Source organism: Ictalurus furcatus, chromosome 17 (genome assembly GCF_023375685.1).
Source record: "Ictalurus furcatus strain D&B chromosome 17, Billie_1.0, whole genome shotgun sequence".
Taxonomy (NCBI): Eukaryota; Metazoa; Chordata; class Actinopteri; order Siluriformes; family Ictaluridae; genus Ictalurus; species Ictalurus furcatus.
The window spans coordinates 17,484,749-17,505,142 of record NC_071271.1 but is presented as its reverse complement, the minus strand read 5'-3'; the positions used below and the strand labels follow the sequence as shown (position 1 = coordinate 17,505,142).

The following is a 20,394-nucleotide window of genomic DNA, read 5'->3' as shown; positions in this document are numbered from 1 at the left end:
GGAGACAATTATGCATTCATCCATCCACCCATCCATTTTCTGTACCGCTTATCCAACCCAGGGTTACGGGGAGCCTGGAGCCTATCCCAGGGAACTCGGGGCACAAGGCAGGGGACACCATGGATGGAATGGCAGCCCATCGCAGGACACAATCGCACGCACACTCATAATTTGGAAATGCCAGTCAGCCTACAACATATGTCTTTGGATTGGGGAGGAAACCGGAGTACCTGGAGGAAACCCCCAAAGCATGGGGAGAACATGCAAACTCCACGCATACAAGGTGGAGGTGGGATTCAAACCCCCAACCCCGGAGGTACAAGGTGCTAACCACTAAGCCACTGTGTCCCCTAAAGACAATTTATGCCTTGTGCCAGAGTTTCCAGACATAACAGAGAGAAACTTTGTCAACTTTGTTTCGAATGTACAACGATTATGTGTTTTGCTTCAAAGAATTTGTGATTATTTAATCATAATCTTTCTTAGATATTCTTATGTGACAGTTCTTTTGAATTTTCCATTGGTCGGTAAGTGTTGATTCATTTTCCATAACAGCAGCTCTGACAGCAGTTCCAGCTGCAAGGCAAATCACAGGTTTATATTAATGCACTTGTTCAATAAGTTATTGTTTCTATAGTAACAATTTACACAGGGATTTGTATGGCGGGCAATCCACATAAACAGATACATACATTAAAAACGTGTGTAATTGTTGTTATTGTGAAGAGTTTTGTGGAGATGTTTATTCAGCATTTATTAAAGTATTCTCCTGTGTAGGCACTTTGTTATAGTCAGCTTGGTAAAGCTGCAATTGTACGTTTACTGACACAGGATAGTTGCGGTTAGCGTGACAAGCTACCTTTTTTTTTGTGAGGGCGGGGGGATTACTTAAAAGGAGATTTGAAGGGAGAGGAGAAAAAATATACCTTTTTTTAACTGTTACAACATAAGTAATAACAGGAACTAACGTGTTCAACAACATCAAATTATATAAATGGATAAAATGACATGTTCTTTAATAAATGAATAATTGAAACTGTTGACAATTTGCTGTGGTATAAGAGGACACAATGTCATTGAAAAATCCTGCTTCTTGTCAGGCTGTATCACACTACCCTGTCGTTGATTATTTTTCCTACGACGGCATGTCTCATTGTGTTTTAGTCCCTACATACTACACTAAGCTACAATTAAGGAAGTGAAAGATCAATTGGCTGAAGTGTCTTTTCCATCAATTTTCTGTAATGCTCAGTGAATTTACATTAAAACATTTGTGTTTTCTTTTATTAAAAGCAACTTACAAAAAAAAAAAATTCCAAAAAATAAGCAGTGAATAATATGTATTTCAACTTTGACTGAGAATAGAAACTATTGAAACACTATGTCTCCTCTGCTACTCTAAAACAATTGAATTATTTTGATAGACATTTAGTAAATTAACTTAAAAAGCTGTGTTAAGTCACTGTCTATCTCTGTTTAATGATTAACTGTTCTGAACTCATTTTGACGGGTCACGTAAACAAGATGAGTGACGTCTGGGTGCACTGATCAGCAGGCCTCATTTCCCCTGATCCCTCAATGTTTCAGTGTTACTCTCGCTGACAGACATGAAGCTTGAGCTACTGCTCCTGCTGCTTGCACTGCTGCAAACCGGCCACACCGCAGAGGGTAAGTTCATCTTCATTACACTGGAATCCTGTCACATTGCTTTTAAAATACAGTTTTGTTTGTGAATATTTCAGTGATCCTTTAACTCATTATAGATTAAGCTAGGGTCACCAATACTGTAAATAATTCTCAGAAAAATCTTAGAAATACAGAAACACCTTTTTAACCTTTCAAACTCAAACAGAAATGAAATATACTTTCATGGACAGTGTTTCACTTTAAAACTTTATTTCTTGTACATTTTTTCTTTAAACAACACCATGACATAGAAATAACAGTGCAATGGTATCATATCATATTTATATACAGTAATATTATGTCAATATATTACATTTATATATAATTAATAATGTTTGGAAACAAAAGGGGCACATATCATCTTTGTGGGGTCATATACAGTACCACCCCAATTCCAAAAATGACGCTGTGTAAAATGTAAATAAAAACAGAATGCAGTGATTTGCAAATCTCATAAACCCATATGTTATTCACAATAGAACATTGAAAACATATCCAATGTTTAAACTGAGTAAATGTACCATTTTAAGAAAAAAATAAGGTAATTTTGAATTCGATGGCCACAACACGTCTCAAAAAAGTTGGGATCGGGGCAACAAAAGGCTGGAAATGTAAGTGTTACCAAAAAGAAACAGCTGGAGGTTAATTGGCAGCAGGTCAGTAACATGACTGGGTATAAATAGAGTATCTTAGAGAGGCAGAGTCTCTCAGAAGTTAAGATGGGCAGGGGTTCACCAATCTGCGAAAAACTGCGTCTACACTTTGTGGAACAAATAAAAAAAAACGTTACTCAACATAAAATTGCGAAGATTATCTCACAATATCTCATCATTTACAGCACATAATATCATCAAAAGATTCTGAGAATCTGGAGAAATCTCTGTGCACAAGGGACAAGGGTGAAAATCAATATTGCATGCCCGTGATCTTCGGGCCCTCAGAACAAACATGATTCTGTAATGGAAATCACTGCATGGGCTCGAAAACACCTCCAGAAGTTTGCTGTGCCATCCACAAATGCTAGTTAAAGCTCTGTCATGCAAAGAAGAAGCCATATGTGAACATGATCCAGAAATGGCACCTCTAAACTAAAGAGGACTAAAGAGGAGAGGGACCATCCAGCTTTTTATCAGCGCTCAGTTCAAAAGCCTACATCTCTGATGGTATGGAGGTGCATTGGTGCCTATGCCTATTAGTGGTAAAGAGCAGCTTGCACATCTGGAAAGGCACCATCAATGCTGAAAGGTATATACAGGTTTTAGAGCAACATATGCTTCTATCCAGATTCCATCCCATCTTTACTTCTGAGAGACTCTGCCTCTGTAAGATACTCTTTTTATACCCAATCATGTTACTGATCTGTTACCAATTAACCTAATTAGTTGCAAAATATTCCTCCAGCTGTTTCTTTTTAGTAACACTTTTCCAGCCTTTTGTTGCCGCCGTCCCAACTTTTTTGAGACGTCTTGTGGCCATCAAATTCAAAATTTCCTTATTTTATCCTTAAAATGGTACATTTACTCAGTTTAAACATTTGATATGTTTTCTGATATGTTCTATTGTGAATAACATATGGGTTTATGAAATCTGCAAATCATTGCATTCTGTTTTTTATTTACATTTTACACAGTACCCCAACATTTTTGGAATTGGGGTTGTATAACCATGTTATTGAGTTTGGTTTATATGGTTAAAAAAAAAAAAAAAAAAGCACTATTAAAACATTACAGTTTGGCTTTCAGAGGCATATTTGGTGTCTGTGTTGGTATAGTGTTCTGTGAATTGTTTAATATGGGTTTAAACAGTGCAATATCCATATGTTTTCTGTGTGTTCTGCCTGTGCATGTCAGAGTCTTGCATTGACCGATGTGATAGTGGCTTTGATGCAACCAAACAATGCCAATGTGACTCTTTATGCAAGTACTACAGGAGCTGCTGCACTGATTATGTGTCACTCTGTGACAATTTGAGTAAGAGTGGAATTGTTTCACCTTCCTTTTCATGCTTATTTTATGAAATAGCTGTTTATTTTAGTCAAGAGTTTTGAATGGAATAAAGGACTGCAGAAGTATAATTCTTGTATACCCACAGCTCGTGGAGACACTTTCCCATCTTTCCCTGAGGATGAGGAGAACAGCTCGGCCGTGTCACCAACACTCAGTGGTGACAACATAAACACAATGACCCTGCCTTCATTTCTTGTCAATCAACCAACTGTATTCACTACATCTCCACTAACCTTGGACCCTGATGCTGAGGTGTGCAGTGGCAGGCCGTTTAATTCTTTCATGCAACTCAAAAATGGCTCACTCTATGCCTTCAGGGGTGAGTGGTCCAAATCAGCTCATTACTTTAGCAAAAAAAAAAAAAACCTTACACATTGTTGAGGGTTTTTTTAAATTAATATTATTGCTGTTTAATTATAGTTGTTCTATTCAGATGAACAAAACAGGTTTACTTTGTGGTTTTTAATTCTTGGAGTGTGTAGTACTATATTTTTTTGTGTGTTAACAGGAAAGTATTTCTTCGAACTGGATGAAAGGGCCGTGTTGCCAGGTTATCCAAAACTCATTGAAGACTTTTGGGGGATAAAAGGTCCTATAGATGCAGCATTTACACGTATAAACTGCCAAGGAAAAACATACATCTTTAAGGTTTGGAGTCCTGAAAACTAAAAGTGGCATTTTTCAAATAGGATTCAGATTCAGCATAAATATACTTGCCATTTGGTCATCTAGATTATTTCTTTATTTTCCCCCTTTACATTTTCCCTAATGTTCCAAACAAAAGTATAATGCAAGTACAGATACACAGACAAATATAGCAAACCATCATGGAATTACATACTTAAATCAACAACAGCAATGGGGGTGCACATTTCATTACCTAATGAGAAGTGTGCTGCTATAGGAAAATAATCAACAATAGGGTTTTGTGATGTGCCCCAACATGAACTGGGCCCAAAGTTGATTATTTTCCATGTACAGCATGTCTTGAATGTTTTATTTCTCTCATACCACAGCGATTTTCCAACACTACCATTTTTCTGTATTTTTAAAGAATGTTACGTTTGATCTATTTATAGTTACGTTTAATATTGTGGAACACCCATGAACAATTTCCTCACCGGTCTCTCTTTTCATTGAAGACAAAAAATGCAGCTTGTTCTGTTACCAAAAAAAACACAAAGTCCATGAAGAATTTCTTCAAAAGATTTCAAGTTAGAGCTTTGCCTTTGTCTCTTACAAAGCACTGACACTGGAGCCTGCTTCAAAAATACTAAAGGTCTCCTCACAGACAACTTAACCATATCAACAATTACCCACAGTTGTTAATCTGTTTAAGTGGCGAGTCGCGCGTGAAAAGTTTAGTAATCTGCCATTATAGAAAATTAAGCAACACCTTCTGACCAATCAGAATTAAGAATTCAATAATGAGGTGGTATAAATTATATTAACTGAGTTTTCATTTAGAGATGATGGAAAATGTAATTACATATGTCTAGTTTTCCAGTTGATGTTGAATTCTTAATTATTTATGTCAACAGCCCTTTTCTCAATTGATATTTTGTTAATCAATGTGTTTAGTAATTCTTCTGTAATCAGAAGATATGCACTACTGTCTAGGGAAGCAAGTACTGGAGGTTTGACAATGGACTCCTGGATGAAGATTTCCCAAGAGATATCTCTGTTGGATTTGAAAATATCCCAGATCACTTAGATGCTGCCTTTGCTATCCCTGCTCACATCCACAATGGCAAAGAGAAGGTCTATTTCTTTAAAGGTCAGAAAAATACATTTCATCAAAATGCTTTCTGTAAAAAAATATATATTTTAATAAAAATGCAGTTCTACTTATAAGTATACATCCAGATTTGTTATAATTACTCCACTTTGTTCCGCTTTTTCAAAACTACCACCCTTAGGTGACCGTTATTATCAGTATGAGTTTAAGCACCAGCCATCCCATGAGGAGTGCATCCAGATGTCCAAGATCTTCCCGTCAGCACTCTTCAGAAGATATACAGATTTATATTATGATCGCTGGGCAGAGCACTTCAGCCAACTCTTCAGTGGATTCAGTAAGCTTTTGAAACTGCATGTAACTGCATATAAAGCTTATAATACAAATTGTAATATGCTGTGTTTCTTTTTTCCAGTTGAAAGCCAACATGGCAATCACTTCATTAGCAAAGACTGGATTGGTATCAAATCCCCAGTGGATGCAGTGCTAGCTGGAAGACTGTATGTCTCACCTAGATATTTACAACGGCCCAGTAAGAGGCGGCAGGATCAACTGGGGGGTCAACATCAGAATCAGCAGTGGAACCAACAGCTGAACCAACAGTGGAACCAAGACTGGAACCAACAGTGGGACCAGCAGTGGAACCAGCAACAGTTGGGCTCGCGACGCAGACAGAACCGATCTCCTTTCTGGGACACTATGGGTGAGAGAGGTGTTAGCATCAGGCAGGAATTCAGACAGATTTTTAACCAGGACAACTGGAGAGATCAGGACAGACATAGGAATGGCTATCAACAGCAGTATGACAATGATTATGACTACAAATACAACCCTTCTGAGGATGCAACATTCAACCGAATCCGCTGGAGCCGGCCACTACAGAGTGTCTACTTCTTTAAAGGAGGTGAGTTTAAGCTCCCAACTTTCATTGTAATGTATTTTTTGTAATGGTGTTTACAACGTATGCACTACAAGGGAAAAGGTCATTTCTTCTGACTGGAAGGTTCAGCTATGTCAGTCACACTCACTGCTAATAGGTACATAAAATTGAGCCATGCGTTCCATAGTATGGGTTGTACTAAACAGCTCAGTGACATTCAATGTGCCACTGTCATAGCATGCCACCAATCCAACAAGTCAGTTCATCATATTTCTGACAGACAGACAGACAGACAGACAGACAGATTGATTGATTGATTGATTGATTGATTGATTGATTGATTGATTGATCAGTGCCATTACAAGAATACAACACTTCAGGACATGCCATTATAGGAAACTAATCAACTTCAGACATGAACCCAGTTTTTATTATTTTCCTAAAACAGCTTCCCCTTAACCCTTACTTAATTACTATTAATGCCACATTTATTCATTTAAATAAGGAAGAATATTCAACATATTTTGTGTTCAAGGACTTAACTAGCAAGCTGTTGATGTTGATTTAAATGAGTGTTTTATTAAAGGCAGATGCACTTGGATGGTAAATCAGTAAAGCTTGTAAATAATAGATCCATAGACAGTGCTACTATTAATTATGAGGCAAATCTACAGTATACAGTACATGGTGCTAAGAAGTGTGAGAATTTTCATATGAGTCACAGACATCTCTCGTCACTTTAACACATTACTCACTTTTTCATTTAAAATGACTCAGTTGTGTGAAATTTAACCACCAAAACTGTTAATATAGGATATTACCGGAGTGTACATTACAGGTCTTTCTCTCCTTCTGTTCCAATTCATCTACAGATCAGTACTACAGATTCAATTTACAGACCAAGCGAGTTGACTATGCCATTCCTTCGTACCCCAGACCAATAAGCAAATACTGGCTGGGCTGCAGTGACAGTCCAGGAGCAGAGAAAAGATAAGTCTCTGTAAAATAGATGTAGTACAGTAGTTACTGTACTTAGTGCCTGTGATGATAAATATGTACCATTTCATGATATGTAATTAATGTAAAGCATAGCATATTTTGTAGAACATCATCAGTACAATTTCAGTAAGTAAACAACCAGTTTCTAAATCCAAATGTAACTAATTTATATGGAAATTGTTGTGTAGAGTTATCGTCAATTTCTGATCGCAGATGGTGTAAAAAAAGTCAACCTGTATTCATAGTTAATCTCTACTGATTTATTAGAAGTGCTGTAAATATGTTTGTCCATCTGTGATTATGGTTCTGTGATCTGCAGTGAAATATTCATTTCATTTAACCTGGCGAGGGAATCATTTTCACATAAAGCATGATTAAATAGTTAAATAGTGACATTGTCTTCCATCCTCTCTGGGAGTAAGTTTGATCAAATGTACTGTAGTTGGACCTTGAGAGAGTTATTTCAGGCAATTTGCCTATAATATGCCTCTGCATTAATAGTTTCCACATTAATGCCACAAAGCCTAAACAAAATAAAGGAACTCTTCCAGATGTTTTTATTCCAAGAGATTTTTAATACCAGTCAAGAATGAAATTATGATATTTATGAGTTAATTTGTCCCATTGTAAAGCATTGAAAGTTGAGCAATGAGATTATACTAACACAACACCTTATCTTTTAGAGGAAGAGCTCGCCCAAAACACAACTTTTATTTATCTGATAAAAGTTTTCTTGATCCTTATGTATTGCCTCACATAAACAGTACCTGAAATTCAGACACTAAAAATATACTCTTCCAGATTGCTGAGTCATATTTCAATCGGCTGTCTTCAAAATCATTAAATATTCATCATCAATAATACACTTCTTAGTGTGTGAACTCTTATTGTGTAATCTCTCTTTATTACCAAATAAATTAGAGATGCATACAAAATCACCCCAACTGTTTTGACAGCTTATTTTGGAAGATTTATAAAGAGAAATAAAAGTTATAAAATACATACAGAGGGGAAAAGAAACAAACCAGTAATCTAAGAAGTACTGCAAGTAGGGAAAAAGTGTGGGAATTTGTTTCATATTGCATACAATAATACAGAAATAGATATATACTTCTAACATTAATCAACTGAAACATATCAGCATATCAACTACTCAGTCTCATGAATGATTTATATAAACATTTTCATATTTGGGCTCTTCATCTTGTACTGTCAGAGTCTCATTAGTAATAACCTCTGATGAAGTAGACACCTCCTCTGATACAGCCACTGTCTCATAGATAGCGTCACTCTTAGTGTCTGAGTCAGAGACTGTTCTCGTGTCCATGTCCCCCCCTGAGACCTGCGTAGTGCTTCCTGGGACATTCCTGAGTATAGAGGACAGAGGTCTCTTGGGGACGCTGTTCTCCTGCAGCGACTCTGCAGCCCCTACTGTACATGGAGAGCTAAGGGGGGTGTGTTTTCTACGACTAGGCTTCCTCATGACAACATCTGGCTTTCCTGAAATAGCCGCCTGCTCCCACAAGCTGGCCCGCGCCCCCAGTTTCCTCCGTGGGGGTTTTGTCATGGCTGCCCCCTTACTTTTGGGCTGTACTGCTTCCTCTCTATGTCTTTGGATGCTGCCCAGCCTGCGTAACATGGCCTGCACTGGCCCCTCGGAGCTCAAGTCTGCTTTCGATGCCCGCACAGGCTTGCCTACAGTCACATAAACAGTGGACACCTTCTCTGTCCCTGTATCCATCTCATGCCCCTCAGACGAGGGCTGTGACTGTAGGCTCTTCTTAGTGTTGGATGGAGCGTGCCGCCTGCTGCCTGGTACACTTAAATGAGTCCTTGACGGGGTGGAGCCGTTCCTCTCTGGGTCTGCCTCAGTTAAGGAGTTAGCTTCTTGTTCCTCTGAGGCTTTCGCCTCATCGCTTGTCTCATCTTTTTCTCCTTCGGTCTGCCCATGGCTCCCCTGCGCCCCCTGGAGGCTGGAGAGCATCAGGACTCCCCATGGAGTTTTGGGCTTGCGGGCAACCTCCTGAGTCGAGCCACGCCGCTCTTTCGGGCTGAACTTGGTGCCTTCTGCAAAGGAAACAGAGGGCCGCTTGGACTTGGCAATGCTAGAGGTCCTTGGTATGCCAAAAGCCAGAGACATGTCCTCGCTGCTGAACGTTGGTGGCTCAGATAAGAAGTTACACTTCGAGCCCATTTCCTGGAACTGGAGCTCACCTCCTGCTACAGCTGGGATGTCTGTAAAAATCAGAGAGCAAATTGTTTAATCAAGTGATACTTCTGGGGGAAACTGAATGCGCAGCTACTATTACCCAAGAACACCACAAGTCAGGGGGTTAACATAGTGTGAACAGAGCCCCAGTACCTTCTTGTGGAGGGACACAGTACACGGCCTCACCATCCTCATCAGTCTCAAAAGAGTCTGAGACCCAGCCTGAGGGGGGCTCAATGAAGCTGTGATTAAAGGTGAGCTCTGGATCATGGTGAGAAACTAGCAGCACAACAGGGAACATTATCAGTTACTTACACTGAGAGTCTGACACATACTGAAGTTAGACTGTGGAGTGGTCCAGTTCAGTGAAGGCTTTACAATTAGGGCTGTCAATATAAATCAGACACTCTAGCTAAAATGTAAAAAAAAATAAAAATTTAACCATCAATACAACTGTTGTAAACATGCTCCTATAGTCATGATGCAGCAGTCATTTTCAGTAATAAAGATACCAAACTGTATGTTTCCTTGTTGCTGGTCTGGTGCCATCAAGGGGACGTGTTTTGTACCTTTTGTGTATTTTAGCTGGAAACATCTAAAAAAATTTAAGGTACATATATGGACTCCTCTAAAAGCTAATTAATGGTACACCACATGCCCTTTCCCAGGTAAAAGATACATACCAAAAGTACAAATCATACACCCTTGATAGCACCACCCATGCGACAAGGAAAAGTAAAGTTTGGTACATTTATTTCCGATAGCAGAGAGTGAGAATTCCTTCCTGAGGATACATTTTGAAGGACTTGCAACTACCCTGAGGTGGATACCTATGTGGAAAGGAGCACGGGGACCATTTGTTGAACCAATGCAAAAGGAAGCTATTTAGCCAACTTTTTCCCAATCGTTGTCATAACGAAGCACATGGATGACTTTATTTACTGTTGAATAGCAAAATATTTATTATACATGATTGAGGCATGATGGTAATATCCAGTAATATCCTATATAAATGGAAGGAACATGCAAAGGAGACACAAGAATGGAAAAATATTTCTTAGGTGAGTAGTGTGTTTGAGTCGAGCACTAGTCCAGGGGTTCCCAAACTTTTCCAGGGCAAGGCCCCCCAAATGGTATTAACATTTGACCGAGGCCCCCTTTTTGCAAGATGTCTTTAAAACACATTAAAAATACAGACTTCTAAATATATCCCCCTTTTTTATTAATAATTACATCTTACATCTTTACATTACATTACATTATTAATTGATTGTGTGTCTGTGTGTGGTTGTCTGAGAGTGAGAAAGAGAAAACATACATTTATTTATTTTTCACACCAAATTGTTGCGGCCCCACGGACGCCCCCTGGTGGCCCCCACTTTGAAAACCACTGCACTAGTCTACAAAAGGTAATTAGCAGCACTGATGTACTGTATTTGTGTCAGTGCTGGTAATTTGATATCAAATCAATATAATGCTGTGCAACAGAATACAACATATATTCATAGTTAATCTCTTCTAATAACGCAAATATCATATCACATTTTAGTTTCTTACACTGATGCCTCTTAAAAGTGACAGACCTTTAAATAACCCTATTCTTTAATGTCATTAAAGCATTTTCCTTCTTTCATCATTTGAACCATATACAGACTAGTAGCGTGTGGCCAACAATGATTGCAAAATATGCAACAGGTTAAAAATAGACTACTGGACTTTGATTAGTAACCATAATTACCTCAGAGATTATATGCAAATTAAAATTGGAAACCGTGTTCACATGTTCTGACCATAATCATAAACAGAAGAGAGGTTAGTTTCTTGAGTGACACATTTGAGCAAATCAAAACACAAAAAAATAATTACAGTTAATTAGACAAAATAATTTAGCGATGCACACTTATTGTTGAGGCATTTGACAGCCCTAGCTATAAAATATCGCCAGTCGTGCGAATCTTTAACGGCTTTTTAAAAAAGAATCTAACCTGTAACCCTGGGAAGCCCAGAGGACCAGAGAGCGAGACACGGCATGGCTGAGCCCATGTTGGCTAGCACTGTGTAGACATGATGCTTCATTCGACCCGTTGTGCTTCCATCCCCTATTGCCACTCTGAAGATTAACAGATTGTTTTAAACCGTGTCCACACTGGCAGGAGGAAAACTAAATGTAGATGTTATTTGGTGTAAGACAAAAGTATGTTATATTTATCTAGGTCGAAAAATCAAACCTGTCCTTCCCATCAGCTGGACTTCCACAACAGCAGCAGCAAAACAACAAGGCGAGGATGAGAACCAGCAGAGGAATCAGAAGTCCTGCTAGAAGCCTGGCTCGACTGCCTACAATACACACACACACACACAATGCTTGTGTGTAATGTATAGATTTTCACTTTAACAGCCCAGTGTTTTATACTGGCAAAAGGGTTTTATAGACGTACTGTAGGGACATTCTCCAGTGGCAGGATGGCACGCATCACCTCCACAGTCACAGGATGACGAGCAGTTTATTCCATACATCTTATCCGGACATGAACTGTTACAGCTGCATTAGCAACAGCTTTGAGTCAGTTCCATTTAAATCACTGTAGTTTACAAGCAGCAACACTCTCAAATCATCCTCAGCAAACTTACCTCTCACCCTGAAAGCCAGGATGGCAAAGACAACTTCCTGTCACATGATCACAGCGACCGTGATAGCAGGGACTGCACAGGAAACGGCAGCTGTCCCCAAAAGTACCACTGGCGCACAGCTGGTCACACCTGAAAGGGAAGTGAAAATGTTAGTACAGAATTTCCAGTTATCAGTGCGACGCTATACTCTACTGCTATATGTAAATGTTTTTAAAAACTATTTTTAAAGGCTTGTCCTCTCTGTTTTTATATTATATTATATTGTTTATATATAATATAAACAATAGTTATAATGTCTATACTGTTATACTCTCATTTGACAGTTTATTAGATACATCTAGCTTATACCTGCATTAATGACCTTTTTTTTAATTAGATATACATACAGACACATTGTAGGTCCATATTTATTACTGATTGTTGGTCATCTGTTGCTATGCACAATGTGTCAGTCCTCCTCTACAGTACACTGTCCATCAATGTTGGATCGTTCTCTGTATAGCAATGACACTGACATGGTACTGTGTGTAGTGTTGTTGCCTGCTACTGTGTTGAGAACAGTTCACTAGCATAACAAATCCACCCATCAGCGGTCTTTCGTCTATAAGTCAAGAGGAAAATGAACACAAATTGTGCATAGAAAAATGTGCCATATTCTCTAACTGTCCGCTCACAAAAATGTAGGTGTTTCTAATAAAGTGGCCGGTAAGTTTAACAGTAACTCTGATACACCCATACATAATACAGTGCAATACTGTGCTGAGAATGATACACCACCCGAGTAATATCTGCTCAGTGGTGGTCCACCAATGATGGACAAATCTGGTCTGACAAATTGTGTATAGCAGCATACGAGCTTGCGTCAGTAACTGTGCACCTACAACCTGGTGTATAATAACCGACAATATAAAACAATTCTAGCACTGAATGTTCATGGATGCAGCATGCAGATGCACACTGATACCTGGGTCCAGTCCAGCCAGGTTCGCAGTGTGCACACTTTCCTGTTACGGCATCACAAGGGTCCCCCTTCCTGCAGTGAGGACACACCTCCTGGCACCAGATGCCATGGTAACCAGATGGGCAGGGCTGATCACACCGTGTGCCGTTCCATCCCGGAGCGCAGGAGCTGCACGAGCCGTCCAGTTTAGAGCACGGTTTACCTCCTTCACAATGTCCACAGCTGTGCTCAAACACACACAGAGTAACAAACACATAACACATGCACATGGCATAAGCATCTCCACATATGATGGAACACAGACAGATATATAGATAGATAGATAGATAGATAGATACTGACAAATTAAAGGAATTTGATGGGTAACCACAACATGTCCTTGATAGACAGCAAAACCAAAAAAATAGAAAGAAAAGCATCCCATTTCCCATTCCCATGTTCTCTTCTGCAGTCACCTCTGTGAGCAGCCGCTGCCATAGTATCCCGCGCTGCACGGCTCACGGCAGAAGGGGTTCTTGTATCCCGGTTGGCATATACACTCTCCCGTGCGGGGGTCACACGTGCTGTGGCTCAGGTTGCAGATGCACTGCCGATCACAATTGGGTCCCCACCAGCCACTTATACACTGACACTCGCCTGAGTGTTGCAGGCATGGTGATATATAGCAGTTGCAGCGAAGGCTGCACTTCTGACCCCAGTAGTCTTTGTTGCAGATGCAGTGGCCTGTGGTAGGGTCACATCTGGAGGTGCTGGGGTGGCACTGGCACACCTTGGTGCAGGTGGAACTCCACCAGCCCTCGTCACAAGTGCAGTTGCCGTTGACGGAGTCGCAGCGGCCGTGACGTCCACATTTACAGCTATTCTGGCACAGATTGCCCCAGTGGGTAGGAAAGCACTTGCATACACCCGTAGCAGGGTCACAACGGCCGTTAGGGTGACACAGGCACTGCTCACGACAGTCAGAGCCCCATAACTCAGGAGGGCAAGCTGCAGAGGACATGGGTTGAATTATTGAAGCTTGTCTATGTACTGTACATCATAAAAAATAAGATTAAAGTGTGTTCTGATCAACCATGTGGAAATGTTTAAAAGAGTAAACAACTGTATTTGGTAAAGCACGACTGTTTCAGATTGGCTGAGTTGAGTTCAAAGTTCTTGTAAAATACTCATAATAATTTAGTTCTGTCCATTAAAAAAAAAAACCCTCATCTTTGCCCCTCTATGTTGCTTAGCAACCAAAGCTTACTGTTAACAGACTACATTGCATATCAGGAGAATTGTTTATTGCGAATATTATTACAAAATATTAAATATTACATTAAATTATTAATTGAACATAGAATTTTATCAAATTTTTTTGGCATCATTTCATAAAAGCGATAAGGCACTCGAGGCTGTGTTACAGTAATTTTATCAGATGTAGGGGTTTAGGAAGGAGGGTTTAAGCGTTGGGCCTTACCCATGATAAAATCACTGTAAAGCACATCCTCTGGTGGTTTATCGCTTGTGTTTTTAAACAGAAAACTCTTCTTGAGTGGATTTTCACTCGGTTCCGGTGACAGGGTACGCTGGCGTGTTTTGCTGCCGCTCCTGTTACCGTTTGGTTTGTTTTGGTTTATTATTTTAAGCCATATTTATTTATTTATTAAATAGCTGCGAGTTTTTAAAGTCACATTGTCTTTAGTGCCGTAACGATTGCGATGTGGCGGTGCCATTTGATATATTTTGGACTGTAGTTTTTTATTTCTGTGCTTCACCTGGAATAACCTGCAGCGTGTAACTCTGAATCAACGCCTCGCTCCGGCTGCGTTTGTGGATTGTGTGTGAGGATTGTACGACTTTGTGCTCGCAGTGCGCTCCGGAGTTTCACTCGCTCTGGCCTTGCGAGTGTGCACTCAACGACCATGGCGCTAAGGTACACTACACGCCAGCTATTGAATCTAAAACAGAACTGTTATTGCCTAGCCAAAGACTCTTACAATCTCTGTCGAGATGCTGGTCTGCAACGTCCTAAGCGATATATTCATCGGGGTTTGAGGCACAGTCTTGCTGTCTCATCCTCTCCTAACATCTATGTCCCTATCTGTCGACGTAAGACCAACAAACTGCTCCATACTGGTGTTGATCACAGCAATTTAATATCAGTTCCCCGCGTGGAGATTAAACCACTGTCGTCTCCGCTTCAGAGCCTGGCTTATGCCGCATTATTCAGTGCGCGGTCTGTGAATAACAAAGCGCTGCTTTTATCGGATTTTCTTACAGATAAAAAGCTGGACTTCTTGTTTTTAACTGAAACCTGGCATAAAGAAAATGATGGGCTCCTGTTTAACCAGATCACTCCAGCGGGCTTTGGAGTTTTAGATCTCCCGAGGCTATCTGGCAGAGGTGGAGGCGTTATTGTGGTTTACAACCTGAAGTTCAACACAAGCTCTGTGTCTGTTCCCCAGTTTTCATCATTTGAATGCCTGGTCTTGAGTATTTCCGCTCCTGTATCCACTATCATTGCTACTGTCTATAAACCACCTAAGGCTAAGGCACATGTAGCTTTTATGTCAGAGTTTGCGGACTTCCTATCGATGTTGTGTATGAAGTTTGACAGAATTCTAATTGTGGGAGATTTTAACATTCATGTGGACCGGAGTGATTCGGTAGCGGCTAAGGAATTTCTGTCTCTAATTGATTGTTTTAACTTCACACAGTTTGTAACTGACCCGACTCATAACAAGGGTCATACGCTGGATCTTGTGATTGCAAACGGCTCATTTGTATCGCAGTTTTCATCTATTGACATTGGACCGTCTGATCATTCAGCTTTCTTTTTTAACCTCGAACTGTATCATTCAAGTGAGCCTACCATGCGAACAGTAACCTTCCGGAAGTGGAAGTCTATCGATCAGTCAGCTTTCTCCAGTTCTGTGGTTTCCATCCTAAGCGATCTTCATCCCTCATCACTGGAGGAGAAAGTTCTGCAGCTAAATTCCACTCTTGCTGCTAATCTTGACACTTTTGCTCCTCTAAGGTCACGTAAGGTCACATTCGCCCGCTCTGCTCCCTGGTATAATGACGATCTGCGCTCTAGAAAGGCTGTATGTCGGAAGATGGAGCGAAAATGGCGCCTTACTGGACTGAATGTCTACTATCAAGCGTGGAAGATACTTCTGAGGGATTATCGTGCACTAATGGAGACTGAAAGGTCCTCTTACTTCTCTCAGACTATTGTAAACAATCAAAATAATCCCAGACACTTGTTCCAAACCATAAACAGATTGCTTCAAGTTAATGCTGTTACCACTTTGCCTGTTTCTCAGCAGCTCTGTGATTCTTTTCTACAGTTTTTTAATTCTAAGATTGTCAATGTTCGCAAAGAAATTTCTGTTAACCCTGACTGTGCCACTTCACTCCTTCGTCCATCTGGGTTCACTAGTGCTTCTTTCACTCATTTCTCACTGCTTAATTCTGAGGCTCTCACAAGGTCGGTATCCAGCATGAAATCTACCACTTGCTTACTGGATCCAATTCCTACTAATCTATTCAAATCGTGCTTCGCTGTGTGGTGCCCTACTATCATCAGCATTATAAATGAATCACTGGAGACTGGGGTTGTTCCAGCAGTACTAAAGACTACTGCTGTTACACCTGTACCAAAGAGAGAAAATGTTTCTGTGGATGATTTTAACAATTTTCGTCCCATCTCAAATCTTCCGTTTCTGGCAAAAAATACTTGAGCGTGTTGTTGCCTCTCAACTCTGCAATCATCTTACAACCAATAACCTCTTTGAACCCCTTCAGTCAGGTTTTCGTAAATTTCACAGCACTGAAACGGCGTTGGTCAAAGTTACCAATGACTTGTTGATGGCCTCTGATTCTGGAGCTACCTCACTTCTTATTCTTCTTGACCTTAGAGCCGCCTTCGATACTGGTGGATCATGGTCTTTTACTTACCCACCTTGAAAGTGTTTTTGGTGTGTCCAGGACAGTTTTAAACTGGTTTAAATCCTATTTTACTGACCGTTCCCAGTTTATTTCTATGTGTGGCTTTAGGTCTGACACTTGCTCGGTGCTCACTGGTGTTCCTCAGGGTTCAGTTCTAGGCCCTCTACTCTTCAATATTTATCTATCTCCACTTGGGCATCTGCTACGATCGCTTGGCCTCCATTATCACTTTTATGCTGACAATACCCAAATCTACATTCACTCTAAATCTGGTGAAAACATTGATGCTTGTTATCTTTCTGACTGTATTTCTGAGATAAAAATATGGATGAACAATAACTTTCTGTGCCTGAACAGCGGGAAAACTGAGGTTATGCTTATAGGTTCCCGTCATCAAATTCGCAAAGCGGCTCCACTGTCTCTGTTTGTTGATGGCTCTGTTTTAGAGACCCAAAGTAAGATGAGGAAAATTGGTGTAATTTTTGACACTAGCCTCACTTTTGATTTTTTTGTTCAGGGCACTGTGAAGACATCCTTTTTTCACCTCAGAAATATAGCCAGACTACGCCCAATGCTAAACTTATCTGTCGCTGAAAAGCTGATTAATTAATTTGTTGTCACACGGCTGGATTACTGTAATGCCGTTTTAGCCGGAGTTTCTAAAACCGCAATTAACAAACTGCAATATGTTCAGAACTCTGCCGCCCGGATCCTGACGGGAACCAGGAAACGTGACCATATTACTCCTGTTTTGAAGTCCTTACACTGGCTCCCGGTCAGGTTCCATGTCGATTTCAAGATCATGATGTTGACATACAAGGCATTACATGGATTGGCTCCGCAATACTTATCTGGTTTATTAATCCCTTACACCCCAAATCGCAGACTGCGCTCCTCACAGTGTAATCTGTTAACTGTTCCACAAACACACCTAAAATCTATAGGTGACAGGGCTTTTTCTGTCTATGCTCCTTCACTTTGGAACTCTCTTCCTCCTGAACTCAGGGAAGCCCAGACTTTTGGCATTTTTAAAGCGCTTCTCAAGACACACTTTTTTAAACTTGCATTCGACTGCTGATGTCTTTTTAGATTGTTTTATAATTATTTTTTATTATTAATGTTGTTGTTTTTTTTTCTTATTAACTTTTATTTGTTTTATTTTTCTGTGGACTGTGATTTTATGTACAGCGCTTTGAGAAGCTGCTTTAAAGGCGCTTTATAAAATAAAGTTTATTATTATTATTATTTTGTTACATATATTGGTATTTGAGCCAAATTTATTGCCACAGCACAATTTCATAAAATTTGTCAGTGTTTATGTGAAGGTCATTCTATCTCAGCTCCAATGTTTGCAAAGTTTGGTTGCTCGACCATTTTAAATTTTCCTAATTTTTTTTTAGTGATTATCTCTATGTATTGACATTGTAAAACCAGGTTTATTTATTTATTTATTTATTTATTTATTTAACTTGATTTAACTATGAAGGCCATCTTTGTGTCATGGCACACAGCAAATTTTGGTTATACAGCTGTTTATGGAAACCTCAATATCTCAGCTCAGGATAGTCCTAGCTCCTTGGAACTAAAACTGACTTCTAGAGCACATTATAAGGTACATATATCTATAAGGTATATATCTGCAAAATATTTAGCAGATTCTTGTGTCTTATACTTAGGACTTTAGTCCATATGTAATGCTCAAGATTGCTCACAGTTCCACTGTTAGGGTTAATTTATAATGGGAAGGGTTTGAGTCTCAGTCTTAATTTTTTTATTGGTTACTGGTTTTATTGGTAAGTTTATTGTGCATGCAGAACATCTCAGGTTTTTTTTTTTATGGGACTGACCAAGTGCAATGTGAGAAAGTGGAATTCCCCTCATTTTCCAGTTGAATGTCTCTGCTAGAGGACGAGATATGAACATGACATTTTCACAGAAATAAGTCCTCTATAGTAGCATTCTGCTGTAAAAAAAATGTGAGTTTGAGGTTGGAGGTAAACTCTGCAGGACTTAGGACCTCGGGGGCCATATCTGAAGAACCAGCCTGATCTATCATGTTAGTACAGGTGTACAGTTGGTATGCCTGAATAGATTTTATACAAATATGTAAGTACAGTGTTCAGTTGGGTGTTGTACAAATAAATAGAGTTGTTTCTCCTATGATAAAATCAGTAAGTGACTTCTTCATGAATGAATGAATGAATGAATGAATGAGTGAAGATGAGGGAATTTCCAAAGTGCATACTCTGGCATATTTAAAGATCCTGGTATTTTTTAAAAATGTAGATATAATCCTATGTCAATTTTATTGTTATTATTATTCTTGAGCTTTAAAACTACATAAAGTCATGTAGTATTGTACATTAGTTTTGTTTTAATTATTGGATAATATCAGTAGTGTTACATTAGTTTAGAAATAAAGACTGTTAGTGTGTCTTGCTTTTAGTTAACACTCACGAGTTTTACACTGGAATCCATAAAAGCCTGGTTTGCATCTGCACACTCCGGGATACACACACACGTCGTTCTGCATGCAGGCATTCTGTCCTTCACAGAGAGCTACAGAAAGATCAGAGTGAAGGTCAAAGTCCCAAACCCAGTCATGTACAGACAGTTTCAACATCAACAGACTAACAGGGGAAAATATTTCTTTTAAAATAAGGACATGGTATGTTGCAGTCTGTTGGCAATGTTTACTCACGTATTGTGCACTCTTCACCCTGCTGGGCCCATCCTAAACAACACACAAGAGCCGAGTCCCTGTTTACGAAGGAACAAGAGACACCTTTTTCTAAATGCTGACATACATAATAGAAAGGAAAGGCAGGCTTGGGTGACTCCTTATATATTATGCTTATGTAAAAGTACATTAATTATTGTCTGGCTTCATTATAATCATTGAAAATAGGTTTAAGCTGTGTAAACATCAGGATTTCACAAAATGACACGAAATAACAAGCAAGATTAGGGAAAAAAAGCTTTCTGAAGGTTGAATTCCTGTACCTTGGGCTGAGGCAAACATTCCTCCCTGTTGATGAGAGCTTTTGAGTGGAGACCGGAAAGCAGAGGAAGAGCAGTCCCATGCAGGACAGGACAAAGTTCAGGCACTCCATAACATTAAACTCTCTAATCTCCACCAGACCACAAGCTCCTGTCCTGGTTTAGGACAAGGCTAGCGCTCAGCCATGTGGCTCCTATCCCGAGCTGGACCGCTGCTCCTCTTACTCGCTCTTTGTATGTCTGCTCCAGGCCTGGCACTAAAACAAGGCTCGGGGAAACCTCTCCACTTCCCCCCATGAGTTTCCTGGGGAAGTGAAGCCAGTTTCCACCAATTCAATCAGCCACTGGTCT

General features: G+C 39.8%; 2 protein-coding genes across 3 annotated transcripts; one reads left to right on the top strand and one right to left on the bottom strand.

Annotated features, from left to right (window-relative positions):
• Positions 1 to 1,560: 1,560 nt before the first annotated feature.
• vtna (vitronectin a) lies at positions 1,561 to 8,174 on the top strand. The gene is made up of 8 exons (XM_053647904.1): positions 1,561 to 1,668; positions 3,537 to 3,656; positions 3,778 to 4,011; positions 4,201 to 4,340; positions 5,313 to 5,469; positions 5,612 to 5,767; positions 5,846 to 6,334; positions 7,183 to 8,174. Exons 1-8 carry the CDS (start codon positions 1,608 to 1,610, stop codon positions 7,302 to 7,304), a joined length of 1,479 nt encoding a protein of 492 aa, XP_053503879.1. The 5' UTR covers positions 1,561 to 1,607; the 3' UTR covers positions 7,305 to 8,174.
• On the bottom strand, positions 7,379 to 20,329 carry scarf1 (scavenger receptor class F, member 1). 2 transcript variants are annotated; one of them, XM_053647900.1, is made up of 11 exons: positions 20,047 to 20,329; positions 19,745 to 19,803; positions 19,501 to 19,602; positions 13,566 to 14,097; positions 13,114 to 13,332; positions 12,150 to 12,278; positions 11,957 to 12,060; positions 11,747 to 11,855; positions 11,504 to 11,628; positions 9,672 to 9,797; positions 7,379 to 9,544 (listed from the first exon to the last, which is right to left on the bottom strand). In XM_053647900.1, exons 1-11 carry the CDS (start codon positions 20,154 to 20,156, stop codon positions 8,469 to 8,471), a joined length of 2,691 nt encoding a protein of 896 aa, XP_053503875.1. In that variant the 5' UTR covers positions 20,157 to 20,329; the 3' UTR covers positions 7,379 to 8,468. The 2 variants fall into 2 exon arrangements, with proteins under 2 accessions (XP_053503875.1, XP_053503876.1); XM_053647901.1 differs by having other exon boundaries at positions 19,745 to 19,777.
• Positions 20,330 to 20,394: the final 65 nt, after the last annotated feature.

What these genes read in the sequence shown, in the direction of transcription:
- scarf1 (XM_053647900.1), bottom strand. Translation starts at nt 20,156, where the DNA reads ATGGAGTGCCTGAACTTTGTCCTGTCCTGCATGGGACTGCTCTTCCTC. An exon ending in GGCAGCGGCTGCTCACAGAG is followed by an intron (nt 13,333 to 13,565) that starts GTGACTGCAGAA and finishes GTTTGAGCACAG; the next exon opens with CTGTGGACATTGTGAAGGAG. An exon ending in CTGTGTCCCTCCACAAGAAG is followed by an intron (nt 9,545 to 9,671) that starts GTACTGGGGCTC and finishes TGATTTTTACAG; the next exon opens with ACATCCCAGCTGTAGCAGGA.
- vtna (XM_053647904.1), top strand. Translation starts at nt 1,608, where the DNA reads ATGAAGCTTGAGCTACTGCTCCTGCTGCTTGCACTGCTGCAAACCGGC. An exon ending in AACCGGCCACACCGCAGAGG is followed by an intron (nt 1,669 to 3,536) that starts GTAAGTTCATCT and finishes TGTGCATGTCAG; the next exon opens with AGTCTTGCATTGACCGATGT. An exon ending in GAAGGTCTATTTCTTTAAAG is followed by an intron (nt 5,470 to 5,611) that starts GTCAGAAAAATA and finishes TACCACCCTTAG; the next exon opens with GTGACCGTTATTATCAGTAT.